General features: G+C 41.2%; 1 protein-coding gene across 7 annotated transcripts in view; it reads right to left on the bottom strand.

Annotated features, from left to right (window-relative positions):
- Positions 1-14,290, bottom strand: part of LOC147350547 (beta-hexosaminidase subunit beta-like) — a 35,998-nt gene that overhangs the window by 4,789 nt on the left and 16,919 nt on the right. For 3 of the 7 annotated variants that reach the window (XM_086361075.1, XM_086361073.1, XM_086361080.1), the window contains 5 exons: positions 12,514-12,560; positions 12,149-12,259; positions 8,541-8,642; positions 2,830-2,959; positions 294-474 (listed from right to left, as the gene is read on the bottom strand). In XM_086361075.1, coding sequence (XP_086217201.1) covers positions 294-474; positions 2,830-2,959; positions 8,541-8,642; positions 12,149-12,259; positions 12,514-12,560 — 571 coding nt within the window. Of the gene's footprint in view, positions 1-293; positions 475-2,829; positions 2,960-8,540; positions 8,643-8,984; positions 9,041-9,288; positions 9,393-12,148; positions 12,260-12,513; positions 12,561-14,290 lie in introns of all 7 variants that reach the window. The other 4 variants (XM_086361076.1, XM_086361079.1, XM_086361077.1 and 1 more) reach the window with 4 other exon arrangements.

A 14,290-nucleotide genomic window follows, 5' to 3' on the forward strand; every position in this document is an offset into this window, starting at 1 on the left:
CTAGAAAAATCTCTCCCACTTAATCATTATCCTCTTCACTAAAGCTATTCTTGTTCTCTATTTAGTTTCTTTTTTAATCCCATTTTCTTCTGCATCTTAATTCTCCTTCCTACAGGCTTCTGTCAATAGCATCAGTATGTGAATTCTGTAAACAATTCACCGTCTTAGGAGTTGCGGTCCCAGGTTAACACCTCTCAGAGATGTCCCTTTTCCCAGGGACACCTCTACACCTACTTCAAAGATAAAAGGTTTTAGAAAAGTGGAGGAGGGGGGCAGTTAACAGATTTTCATACCAACAATTAAAATTTACTTCATCTCCTCCCAGATGAATGAATTCATCTGGAAACACAGTACTAATTTCTTTGAAAAGTTTAGACAGGAAGCTGTAAGTTGAATTCAATATAGGGTTTATAGGTCCAAAAGTCCCAGATGGCTCTCTCGCATGATAACATGGAGTCAGGAGGTCTTCCTGGCCTAGAAGGAAACACGGAGAATCTTTTCTGAAGTAGTAGTTCAGTCACAAAGACAAGGCTTTGCACATGATTATACTACTTTATTTTGTTGAAGATATATGTTATACAGAAAAAGATAAGCGTGTTTACTCAGAGTTACTTTGGTAATTTCTTCAGAAAAGAAAAGGGAGAACTGATTCCTGAATACTGCCCCTGTGCCACCATGCTTCCGTTTCCATCAGCCTCTCTGAGATTTTACCCATTTCAGATACTATCTCAAATACTGGTGGCTGGTGGTTTAGTCACTAAATTGTGTCCGACTGTTGCAACCCATGGACTGTAGCCCGCCAGGCTCCTCTGTCCATGGGATTCTCCAGGCAAGAATACTGGAGCCGGTTGCCATTTCCTTCTCCAGGGGACCTTCCCGACCCGGGAATCGAACTTCGGTCTCCTTCACTGTAGGCAGATTCTTTACCAACTGAGCTACAAGGGAAGCCCCATCTCAAATATTAAAGGCTCCCAAATCTTCAGTTTGCCCCAATCCTTTTCCTCAAGTTTCAAACCGTATTTCAAATTCCCTGCTGGACACAATTAGCTTCCCTTCAAATATAATCCAACAGGGCTTCCTTGTGGGTCAGAGGTAGAGAATCTGCCTGCCAATGCAGGAGACACAGGTTCGATCCCTGGTCTGGGAAGATCCCACATGCGGAGAAACTAAGCCCATGCACCGCAACTTCTGAGCCCACCTGCCACAACCAGTGAGTAGCCCCCGCTCGCTGCAACTAGAGAAAAGCCTGTGTGGCACCAAGACCCAGCATGGCCCAAGATAAATAAAATAAAAAATACAATCTAACAGAAACTAAATTCTCTCCCCCAAACTCCCTCGGTAGCTTCCCAGTTTTCACATTCTGGTAAGCCAGTCACCATCCCACCAAGTCTCTCGTCCCTCTCTTGCTGGAGTCAGTCAGTTGCCAAGTTCTATGGATTGTATTTCCAGAATATCTCTCAGTTCCATACATTCTTTGCCATCCCTGTTATCAGCATTCTGCTCTCAGACCTTCACTTCCAATCTGTCACTTTCACGTAGGGCTCCCTACACTGAGGCTCTCTCCATGTCCCTCTTCTACTCTGCAGCTTTCACTGGCCTCCATGTGTCCTGATGAAGTGCAAACTCCTCACCCAAGGCCTACCATGCTACTTTTGCAGACTCATTTCCCACTATTCTCCAGGTCTATTCTAATAACTTTTACTGAACAATCATAAATGCTAGGTGCAGTGCTATGTGCTTTATATTCATTTTTTAATCTTCAAAAAACATGACATGATGGCTATTATTAATACACCATTTTAGAGATGGGAAGTCTGAGAATGAGATGTTCTATAACTTGCCCAGGGTCACTCAGTTTATAAATGCCAGAAAGTGAAAAGTGAAAGTAATATTCGCTCAGCTATGTCCGACTCTTGGCGACCCATGGACTATAGCCTGCCTGACTCCTCTGTCCATGGAATTCTCCAGGCAAGAATACTGGAGTGGGTTGCCATGCTCTTCTCCAAGGGATCTTCACCTCCCAGGGATAAAACCTGGGTCTCCTGCATTGCAGGCAGATTCTTTACCATCTGAGCCACCATGGAAGCCCATAAGTGTCAGAAATAGGACTCAAATCCCAGGCAGTCTAGCTCCAGAAGCAGTTCTTAAGCACTCAGTAGTAAAGAATCCGCCTGCAATGCAGGAGACCCCAGTTCGATTCCTGGGTGGGAAAGATCCCCTGGAGAAGGGACAGGCTACCCACGCCAGTATTCATGGGCTTTCCTGGTTGCTCAGATGGTAAAGAATTCACCTGCAATACGGGAGACATGGGTTCATCCAGGCGTTGGGAAGATCCCCTGGAGAAGGGCATGGCAACCCACTCCAGTATTCTTGCCCGGAGAATCCCCATGGGCAGAGGAGCCTGGGGGCTACAGTCCATGGGGTCACAAAGAGTGGGACACAATTGAGAGGCTAAGCACAGCACAGCACATACTGCTCTCTCCTGTGCTGTCCTCCAGCTAAATGCCTGTCCTTCTACCGGAAACAAGAATATATTCTTTGATCTCTCAAGAACATTTTAGGTGTTACTTCACTCATGTAACTGTTTAACTTACTTTTCACATTCTACTTGTAATCATTTCTTGTTTTCTTTTATCCCTTGTGTTTATACTTTAGGCAATGCCTAGATACAGTGACCTGCTCACAATAGACATATAGTAGTTATTGAATTACAACCATCAATAGTGCTACCTTTGTGCAAATCACAAGAACGAAATGAGCAAACACCAAGTCATGAGATGCAGGAGTACACGTGTTCACTTTTAGCAACTCATAAAACACACTCCTTACCTTTTCCCCAAGATGCCGTATGTCCAGGGCTATCAAATTCTGGCAGGATGCGAATCCCTCGTAATCGGGCATATTCAATCACTGTACGGACATCGTTTGGTGTATACACATGAGACAAAAAATAGCTTCCCTGCGAAAGTCACATTTATTAAAATTAAAATGTATGAGCTGTTTATGGTTCTGTTTGTATTTTGGTATCTGCCAGCAGACTTTTCAAGTATTACAAAGTATTAAAGTCTTATTTGATGTTGGATGGCTCATTTAAATTATCTGTTTACTGTATCTTATCAGTAAACTCTCAGCATACTTTGGGTTAACTCCAGATTTACTGACAGAACTATCTATTGACAGAACCAGCACCTTGTTTTAGCAATGTCTACCATCACGCAGCGCACAGAGCGCGGCCCAGAGGAGCTACCCTACGTCCGAGGTCAGGGGCAGAAGCCGGGAGGACCCCATGCCCGAGGGGTGGCAGCCATGAGGAGTTACCCACGTCCAAGGTCAGGGGCTGCAGCCGAAAGGAACTACCCCGTGTCCGAGGTCAGGGGCGGTGGCCGAGAGTGCCAGGCTGCGACAGCGCAGGAGCAGCCGAGAGGAGCTACCCGCCGCCTGAGGCCGGGGCGGCAACCGAGAGGAGCAACCCCACGTCCAAGGAGCGGTGGCTGTGTGGACGCAGGAGGGCCTAGAGGAGCTATTCCACGTTCAAGGTCAGGAGGGGCTGCAGTGAGGAGATAGCCCTCATCCAAGGTAAGGAGCAGCGGCTGTGCTTTGCTGGAGCAGCTGTGAAGAGATACCCCACATCCAGGGTAAGAGAAACCCAAGTTAAGACTGTAGGTGTTGCAAGACGGCATCAGAGGGCAGACACACTGAAACCATAGTCACAGAAAACTAGTCAATCTAATCACACTAAGACCACAGCCTTGTCTAACTCAATGAAACTAAGCCATACCTGTGGGACCACCCAAGACGGTCCAGTCATGGTGGAGAGGTCTGACAGAATGTGGTCCACTGGAGAAGGGAATGGCAAACCACTTCAGTATTCTTGCCTTGAGAACCCCATGAACAGTATGAAAAGGCAAAATGATAGGATACTGAAAGAGGAACTCCCCAGGTCAGTAGGGGCCCAATATGCTACTGGAGATCAGTGGAGAAATAACTCCAGAAAGAATGAAGGGATGGAGCCAAAGCAAAAACAATACCCAATTGTGGATGTGACTGGTGATGGAAGCAAGGTCCGATGCTGTAAAGAGCAATATTGCATAGGAACCTGGAATGTTAGGTCCATGAATCAAGGCAAATTGAAAGTGGTCAAACAGGAGATGGCAAGAGTGAACGTCGACATTCTAGGAAACAGCAAACTAAAATGGACTGGAATGGGTGAATTTAACTCAGATGACCATTATATCTACTACTGTGGGCAAGAATCCCTTACAAGAAATGGAGTAGCCATCATGGTCAACAAAAGAGTCCAAAATGCAGTACTTGGATGCGATCTCAAAAACAACAGAATGATCTCTGTTCGTTTCCAAGGCAAACCATTCAATATCACAGTAATCCAAGTCTATGCCCCAACCTGTAATGCTGAAGAAGCTGAAGTTGAATGGTTCTATGAAGACCTACAAGACCTTTTAGAACTAACACCCAAAAAAGATGTCCTTTTCATTATAGGGGACTGGAATGCAAAAGTAGGAAGTCAAGAAACACCTGGAATAACAGGCAAATTTGGCCTTGGGATATGGAATGAAGCAGGGCAAGACTAATAGAGTTTTGCCAAGAAAATGCACTGGTCACAGGAAACACCCTTTTCCAACAACGCAAGAGAAGACTCTACACTTGGACATCACCAGATGGTCAACACCGAAATCAGAATGATTATATTCTTTGCAGCCAAAGATGGAGAAGCTCTATACAGTCAACAAAAACAAGACCAGGAGCTGACTGTGGCTCAGATCATGAATTCCTTATTGCCAAATTCAGACTTAAATTGAAGAAAGTAGGGAAAACCACTAGACCATTCAGGTATGACCTAAATCAAATCCCTTATGATTATACAGTGGAAGTGAGAAATAGATTTAAGGGCCTAGATCTGATAGATAGAGTGCCTGATGAACTATAGACAGAGGTTCATGACATTGTACAGGAGACAGGGATCAAGACCATCCCCATGGAAAAGAAATGCAAAACAGCAAAATGGCTGTCTGAGGTGGCCTTACAAATAGCTGTGAAAAGAAGAGAAGTGAAAAGCAAAGGAGAAAAGGAAAGATATAAGCATCTGAATGCAGAGTTCCAAAGAATAGCAAGAAGAGATAAGAAAGCCTACTTCAGTGATCAATGCAAAGAAAAGAGGAAAACACCAGAATGGGAAAGACTAGAGATCTCTTCAAGAAAATTAGAGATACCAAGGGAACATTTCATGCAAAGATAGGCTCGATAAAGGACAGAAATGATATGGACCTAACAGAAGCAGAAGATATTAAGAAGAGGTGGCAAGAATACACAGAAGAACTGTACAAAAAGATCTTCACGACCAAGATAATCGTGATGGTGTGATCACTCACCTAGAGCCAGACATCCTGGAATGTGAAGTCAAGTGGGCCTTAGGAAGCATCACTACAAACAAAGCTAGTGGAGGTGATGGAATTCCAGTTGAGCTATTTCAAATCCCGAAAGATGATGCTGTGAAAGTGCTGCACTCAATATGCCAGCAAATTTGGAAAACTCAGCAGTGGCCACGGGACTGGAAAAGGTCAGTTTTCATTCCAATCTCAAAGAAAGGCAATGCCAAAGAATGCTGAAACTATTGTACAATTGCACTCATCTCTCAGGCTATTAAAGTAATGCTCAAAATTCTCCAAGCCAGGCTTCAGCAATACGTGAACCGTGAACTTCCAGATGTTCAAGCTGGTTTTAGAAAAGGCAGAGGTACCAGAGATCAAATTGCCAACATCTGCTGGATCATGGAAAAAGCAAGAGAGTTCCAGAAAAACATCTATTTCTGCTTTATTGACTATGCCAAAGCCTTTGACTGTGTGGATCACAATAAACTGTGGAAAATTCTGAAAGAGATGGGAATACCAGACCACCTGACCTGCCTCTTGAGAAATCTGTATGTAGGTCAGGAAGCAACAGTTAGAACTGGACATGGAACAACAGACTGGTTCCAAATAGGAAAAGGAGTACGTCAAGGCTGTATATTGTCATCCTGCTTATTTAACTTATATGCAGAGTACATCATGAAAAACGCTGGGCTGGAAGAAACACAAGCTGGAATCAAGATTGCCGGGAGAAATATCAATAACCTCAGATATGCAGATGACACCACCCTTATGGCAGAAAGTGAAGAGGAACTAAAAAGCCTCTTGATGAAAGTTAAAGTGGAGAGTGAAAAAGTTGGCTTAAAGCTCAACATTCAGAAAACGAAGATCATGGCATCTGGTCCCATCACTTCATGGGAAATAGATGGGGAAACAGTGGAAACAGTGTCAGACTTTATTTTTGGGGGCTCCAAAATCACTGCAGATGGTGACTGCAGCCATGAAATTAAAAGACGCTTACTCCTTGGAGGGAAAGTTATGACCAACCTAGATACTATAGTCAAAAGCAGAGACATTACTTTGCCAACAAAGGTCCATCTAGTCAAGGCTATGGTTTTTCCAGTGGTCATGTATGGATGTGAGAGTTGGACTGTGAAGAAGGCTGAGTGCCAAAGAATTGATGCTTTTGAACTGTGGTGTTGGAGAAGACTCTTGAGAGTCCCTTGGACTGCAAGGAGATCCAACCAGTCCATTCTGAAGGAGATCAGCCTTGGGATTTCTTTGCAAGGAATGATGCTAAAGCTGAAACTCCAGTACTTTGGCCACCTCATGTGAAGAGTTGACTCATTGGAAAAGACTCTGATGCTGGGAGGGATTGGGGGCAGGAGGAGAAGGGGACGACAGAGGATGAGATGGCTGGATGGCATCACTGACTCGATGGACGTGGGTCTGGGTGAACTCCGGGAGTTGGTGATGGACAAGGAGGCCCGGTGTGCTGAGATTCATGGGGTCGCAAAGAGTCGGACACGACTGAGCGATTAAACTGAACTGACCATCACGCTGTTTCAATCTCATGTGACCATATGACAAAACAGAAATAAAAGGTTCTACTCCAAAGTGAAAATTCTGAATATATTGCCCTTGTCAGCTTTAGAATCATAATTCACACATTATTACAAAACATAGCTGTTGGCGTTCAAGATCACTTTAATTACTGCCAGCAGTAAAAATTCCCCTTGAGATGCCCTGATTTTTTTTTTTTTATTAAAGATTACCTTTGGTCCTGTTTTATGTTCTTGAAAAATTAGAACTCAGTACCAGTGGAAAATAAAGGTCCATTAAAAGTGTTACTATGGCACATCTCTCAAGGTATAAATATATAAATATAAATAAATGCTCAACTCCTTAAAAAGTAGTCTTGTCTTCCCCAATCCCAACAAGAAATCTGTATTGAATCAAGACCTGATTCAAGTTTATAGTAAATACAGGGTACAGAAGAACATATTTACACTGGAAAGGCAATCAACAAAACCCATATTGTGGAAAACTACAGGACAAACTAAGCTTCATTTCCTCAATGAAAATAATAAAAGAAAAATAAAAAGACATTGTCAGGGATGGGCACTCATAGAACAGATATGTTAACTGACCACAGTGTATGGAGTTTATTTTCATCTCACTGCAAATAAAAAAAAATTTTTTAAGAAAAGGCACTTTGGCATACATGAATAATGATTGGCTATCTGGATTATTGCTAATTTTTTAGCTGTGATATGAGTTATTTTTAAATAGGCCTTTTTACCAATAAGAGATGATGTCTGAGATTACCTTCAAAATAATGGTGGAGGGGATATAGGTGCTGTCGGATTGGCCATTACTTGATTATTGAAGCTGAGCAATGAGGAAGTGGGAATTCATTAAATTCTACTTCTCTTTACGTTTGAAGCTTTCCGTATTAAAAGCAAACAACAACAGGAGTGCTGCTAGGATTTCGATCCAAACTACATCAAAATATAAGGAAAGCTTTGGAATTGTGACCAGAGGACTAATTCAGGGTCTTGGCTCTGCCCCTTCATATCTACAACTTTGCGTGAGACATGCAGCTTCTCTTGCTGTCAGTGACTAGCTCTGTAGTACAGGGGATTCAGTGAGACAGTAGTAAGGCTTGCTCCCTGCTTCACTGGTCTATAATTCAGTCAATTTGAACACTTGTAACACTACCATTATTTTCTACGAAGGAGTCATTATCTCTACGAAGAAGCCATTATCTCTTAAGATTCCCTACTTTATACAGTTTTTTAGAGAGAAAAGAAGTTGTCATTTACAGAATTCAGAACAATTCTGTTTAAAACACTTGTACAGTTGGGCTACTTGATAAATATAATTATTTAATTTTATGTTAATTACAAATGTTTCAGGTCTCCTACATCCATTAAGCTTTTAAATTTGTATTTTTATAGCCCCATAAATGTTTACATTTATGATAACAATTACAAAAGCAGACCAGTTTTGTGGACCTAAAATGCTCAGCAATAGCGTATTAAAAATTTTAAACCACGAATATCTAACTTTTACATTTAAATTATATCCATAATAAGAAACATTTAAGCTACCAACTTCTAAGGAAACCATACCAAAAATTTTTGTACACCAACAACAATAACATGAATTACTCACTTTATTGCTTAATTCAGGAAAACTGATGCTCTGATAAGGGAAAGACTGGTCATCCACTATGTGCCAGTGGAGAACATTAAACTTATTAAAAGCCATGGCATCCTGCAAGCAAACAGGTTGAAAATTTATACACCTTAAAACCACAATGAGCTTATCAACTCATACCTGTCAGAATGGCTGTCATCAAAAAGAACACAACAAATGTTGGTGGGAATGTGGAGAAAAGGGAGCCCTCATGAACTCTTGGTGGGAATGTACATTGGTACAGCCAACAGTTTGGAGGTTTCAAAAAAGACTAAAAATAAAACTTACCATAGGACCCAGCAATTCCACCTCTTGGTATACATACCCAAAAAACCAAAAAAAACTAATCTGAAAAGATACATGCACCCCAGTGTTCACAGCCACATTATTTACAATTGCCAAGATACAGAAGCAACCTACGTGTTCATTAGCAGGTGAATGGATAAAGATGTATGTATGTACAGTGGGACTCTACTCTGCAATAAAAAAGAATGAAATTTTGCTATCTACGAGATGGGTGGACTTGGAGGACATGATACCAAGTAAAGGAAGTCATACAGAGAAAGATAAGAACTGACAGCACTTACATGTGGAATCTAAAACATACAACAAACTAGTGACTATAATAAAAAAGCAGCAGACTCAGAAAGAACAACCCAGTGGGGAGAGGAAAGGAAAAACAATTACACACCACCGATATACATTTCCATTTGTTAATACTTACTATATCCAGGATTGTTCCCAATGTGTCTGTTTCCTTTTAAAATTTCCTTTTCAACAAGGGAAGGATGTGAAGAAGTACAAATTTCTTTTCACTTTTCAAAAAGCCTATACACAATGCATATCATAAATTAAAACTTTAACTTTGCCCTACTGGAAGAGAGCCAGCTCATGAATTCCCAGTAGCTCTTGGCTACCACTACTGTGGTGTTTGGGAATAGAGCAGAGGAAAAATGGGATTTACAATTCCCACAATTCTGAGATTTTAGTGCCAACTCTTTCTTACAAATGAAAGAAATTCAGTACACACACAACACAAATCCAATTAACATTCTCAGAAATTTGTACATTGATTTTATGTACACTCTGAAGGAATAAACAATATAATATGTATGTAAAATATAAAAGATGATATGAAGAAAATGGAAAATAGGTGGAGAGACTTTCCCTATCAGAGAATCAGAACATATAGCCTCCCTGCTCGAGATGTGGCAAGAAGGTGGAGCAGGAAGACCCTCTTACTCACCTCCTGCCATAAACACAGCAAAATTACAACTAGTAAGAGCAATTATTGATGAGAAAGACCTGAAACCTAGCAGAAAAGATGTCTTCAGAACTCAAGATACAAAGATGGAAACACAAGGAGATAAGTAGGTGGGTCAAGACCCACAGTCCTAGGTAGATGACCCACAAATGGGAGGTTATCACAGTTGCAGAGGTTCTCCCCAAAGGGGTGAGGAATCCAAGCCCATAGCAGGCTGTGCACACCAGGGGGTCCAACACTGAGACAGGGAGCCCCCCAAAACATCTAGCACTGAAGGCCAGCAGGACTTGAATACAGGAGAGCTGAAGGGCTACAAGAGACAGATTGTGCTTTTCAAATTTCACAGACTCTCAGTCCCAAGGCAGAGGCACTAATTTTTAAGAAGCCTGGGTCAGAACCACTTGCTGATGTTAGCCTCCCAGACAGGCAGGAGACTACTGGGAATCCCCTTGGGAACAAGAGCACCAGAGGGAGCCATCTGGGGAGCTTGCTGACACTGGGATGTCAAGCGCTGTTTTGGAGTCCTCACTCTAGACTGTCAGCACCACAGACTTAACTGCCCATCAACAGGCCAGCGCCAGTCCCAGAAGCCAGTCCCACAGGCAGCTGCCCCAGGGCCCAGCTCTGCCCACCCAGGGAGCAGCAGCCCCCACAGGAGGCAGGGCCTGTTATATAGGAACCTTATGGTAACTACAAACCAAAAACCTATTAATAGGCACACACACAAAGAAAGGAATCCAAACATAACACTAAAGATAGCCATCACATGGCAAGGGAAGAGAGCGAAAGAAGATAAAAGGAACAAAAAGGAACCATGGAAACAACCCAGAACAATTAACAAAATGACAGTACGTATATATCCATCAATGGCAACTTTAAATGTAAATAGACTAAGTTCTCCAATCAGAACAGAGTGGACTCAGCGGTAAAAAAATGAAATCTTGCCATTGTGACAACATGGGTAACTCTAGAGGATATTATGTTAAATACATCAGAGATACATCAGAGAAAGACAAATACCAAGGATCTCTATCTGTGAAACGTAAAAAGCAAAATGAAACAAAAACGGACTCAAATACAGAGAACGGTTGCCAGGAGGGTAAGGGGGTGGGTGAAGATAGGTGAAGAGGATTATGAGGAACGAACCTTCAGCTACGCAATACATAAGCCCTGGGAATGTAATAATACTGTAATAACTATATGGGGATAGATGGATACCAGACTTTTCCCGGTGGTCATTTCATAATGTATGCTAATGTCAAACCATGATTTGGTATACCTGGAACTAATAGAATATTGTATGTCAACTACATTTCAATAGAAAAAGAATCATATGTTAATTCATTCTTCAAGTCTAAAATGAAATAAATGGGACATAAAAATTTGTCAGTCTTTGCTAAATGAGATTATGGAATCACTATTTTATGTATATCTATGTTCAAACTTTTTTTTTTACGCTAAGCCTGTATTTCTTTCATTAAAAATTACAATTATGTCTTTTGAAGAAAAAATCAAGGTTTTAATGGAAATGTAAAATTAACTTTTTTATAACATGCTATGTTCATAAATGATTCAGTGAAGGTACAGGGAAACTTCCTGATCCTCATAAACTGACAGTGATGGGAGGGATGAACCAAAAAAAGTCAGTAAGAGAAGAGTTACGTCAAATTTGCTTCCCAGCTCCCACCACCTGAGGTTCCATATTTCTTTGGAACATTTTCTTAGTTACAAAGCTGCTCTCAGATTCCTTTCTGGGCAACTGAAAAAACAGTAAATGGAGGTCACAAAATTAAAGGTCAGTAACTGGAGATACTGGAGAAGGAAATTGCAACCCACTCCAGTATTCCTGCCTGGGAAATCCCATGGACAGAGGAGCCTGGTAGGCTATAGTCCACGGGGTCAAGAGTCGGACGGAGTAACTCAATAGCAACAGCAGTAGCAGCTAGAGGTAAGGTATTCCTCGTGAAAAGTCTTGACCCATGATTTGACAATTGAGGTTTACACAGAGGGCCAATAGGCAGCATTAAAACTGAGTGTTTTCCTTACCAATGCTACTGAATACTGGGTTAGCCTCTCTCCCACCTCAATGAAAACAAGAGGGTGATTCCCTAGGCGAGCCTCCACTTCTCTGCAGAGGAAATACATTTCTCAGGGAAGGGAGGGAAGAAGTCCACTGCTTATCCTTAGTACACGGAAATACATTAGTATATGGAAAATGAATCCCTTGTTCCAACCAGACAGGAGCATAGCGACCATCATAAAGCAACAACATACAAGAACACTTCTTCAGAACAGACAGTGGGTTAAAATAATTACCTACCAGAGTTTTCAAAATAGTCTTAATGGGCAGAAAGTGTCTAGATGTATCAATTAAGATTCCTCTATGAGGAAACCTGGGAGAATCCACAATGTTGGATTCATTGGCAGTGAACTAAAAGACAAAAGAAAACTTTTATTTATTTTCAGAATTTTCTCCAGTTCAATGATGATTACATGTGTCTCTGCAAGTATGAGATGAGATTAATTTAAAACCAAACAAAGTGTAAAAATTACATTTACCATCTAAGAAACACACTTGAGAAACATTCAAGAAGCAATAAATAGCTAAAAAGTTTACATTTTTCCTATAGAATGTTTTATTATGTCCATCCAATAATGTTAGTAACATACAATAATCATACTTACAGTCCCATATGAATTTTGGTAAATCAACTGGCTAAAGGTCTCTAAACCTGAGGAAAATAAAATTTATAATTTATTGTGTTAATTTATAAAGGAGACAATAAAAGATATATTATCCAAGCATAGAACCATAGCCAGGAAAGGCAAATAAAATTAAATATGTTATACTCTGTAACATACTCTCTAAAATCAAGGCTCAATTTAAAAAAATCCCTGATGCTATCAGATAAAAATGTTTTACTTAATTGTGCCCATACCATTGTTTCTGTTTTAATGATAAACACAAAAAAATAGTGTTTTAAGAAAACAAAATTCCAGTTCCTTAATACATTTATAGCATTATAAGAAAGAATTTTTATAATACAATATTATAGGCACTTTGCTACTGCTAAGTTGCTTCAGTCGTGTCCAACTCTGTGCGACCCCATAGACGGCAGCCCACCAGGCTCCCCCGTCCCTGGGATTCTCCAGGCAAGAACACTGGAGTGGGGTGCCATAGGCACTTTAGAAGGTACCTAAACTTAACAGAGGAGAGGGCAGTGGCACCCCACTCCAGTGCTCTTGCCTGGAAAATCTCATGGACGGAGGAGCCTGGAAGGCTGCAGTCCATGGGGTCGCTCAGAGTCGGACACGACTGAGCGACTTCACTTTCACTTTTCACTTTCACGAATTGGAGGAGGAAATGGCAACCCACTCCAGTGTTCTTGCCTGGAGAATCCCAGGGACGGCAGGGCCTGGTGGGCTGCCGTCTATGGGGTCACACAGAGTCGGACACGACTGAAGCGACTTAGCAGCAGCAGCAGCAAACTTAACAGAGGGCAAAGAGGCCCAGAAAACACCATGAAACTATAAAGGCCCAACTTACAGTGTTCTATTTATAACAGCAGAGACTTTTTTATGCATGTGGACTATTCCCTACATTATAGGCCAATTCCTCTATCCAGCCTTGACTTTACCAAAATTCATGGTTCTAGCTGATAACTATATTGCCAAGGAAAATTTTAACCTAAGAAGACAGGGATACTTCAGTTTCTTGCACTTCACAGGTAACTGCTTTTTTTTTTACAAATCAAAGGTTTGAAGCAACCTTGCATTGTCAGATGATGATCAGTATTTGTTACCAATTAAGTATTTTTAAAATGGGGGAGGAAACGGCAACCCACTCCATTATTCTTGCTGGGGAAATCCCATGGACAGAGGGGCCTGGTGGGCTACAGTCCATGGGGTCACAAAGAGTCGAATACAACTTAATGAGTAAACAATGCAACATTTTTAAATTAAGGTATGTACCTATTTTTAAGACATAATGCTATTGCGCTGTACTATTGAAAAACTACAGTATAGTATAACCATAACTTTTACATGCACTGGGAAACCAAAATATTTCTGTGACTCCCTTTACTGAGATAGTCACTTTACTGCAGTGGTCTAGACCCAAACCCACAATATCTCCACGGCTTCCCTGTAGTACAAACTCAAATAAAAGAGAAGATGTGACAACATACTACAAAAACACAGAAGATCGTAAGAGACTACTATGATCAATTATACGCCAACAAATTTGACAACTTAGAAGAAATGAATAAACTCCTAGAGGGAAAACCTACCAAGACTGAATTACGAAGAAACAGAATCTGAGATTGATTACTAGTAAGGAGATGGTAACAATAATAAAACATCTCCAACAAACAAAAGGCCAGGATCAGAAGGCTTCACTAGTGAATTCTACTAAACATTTAAAAAAGAATTAATTTTTTGGATATGTCACCAATAGCAAAAG

This window comes from Bos grunniens, chromosome 20, assembly GCF_055505025.1.
Source record: "Bos grunniens cultivar Pamir isolate PY7600 chromosome 20, Bosgru_T2T1.0, whole genome shotgun sequence".
NCBI classification, from domain to species: Eukaryota; Metazoa; Chordata; class Mammalia; order Artiodactyla; family Bovidae; genus Bos; species Bos grunniens.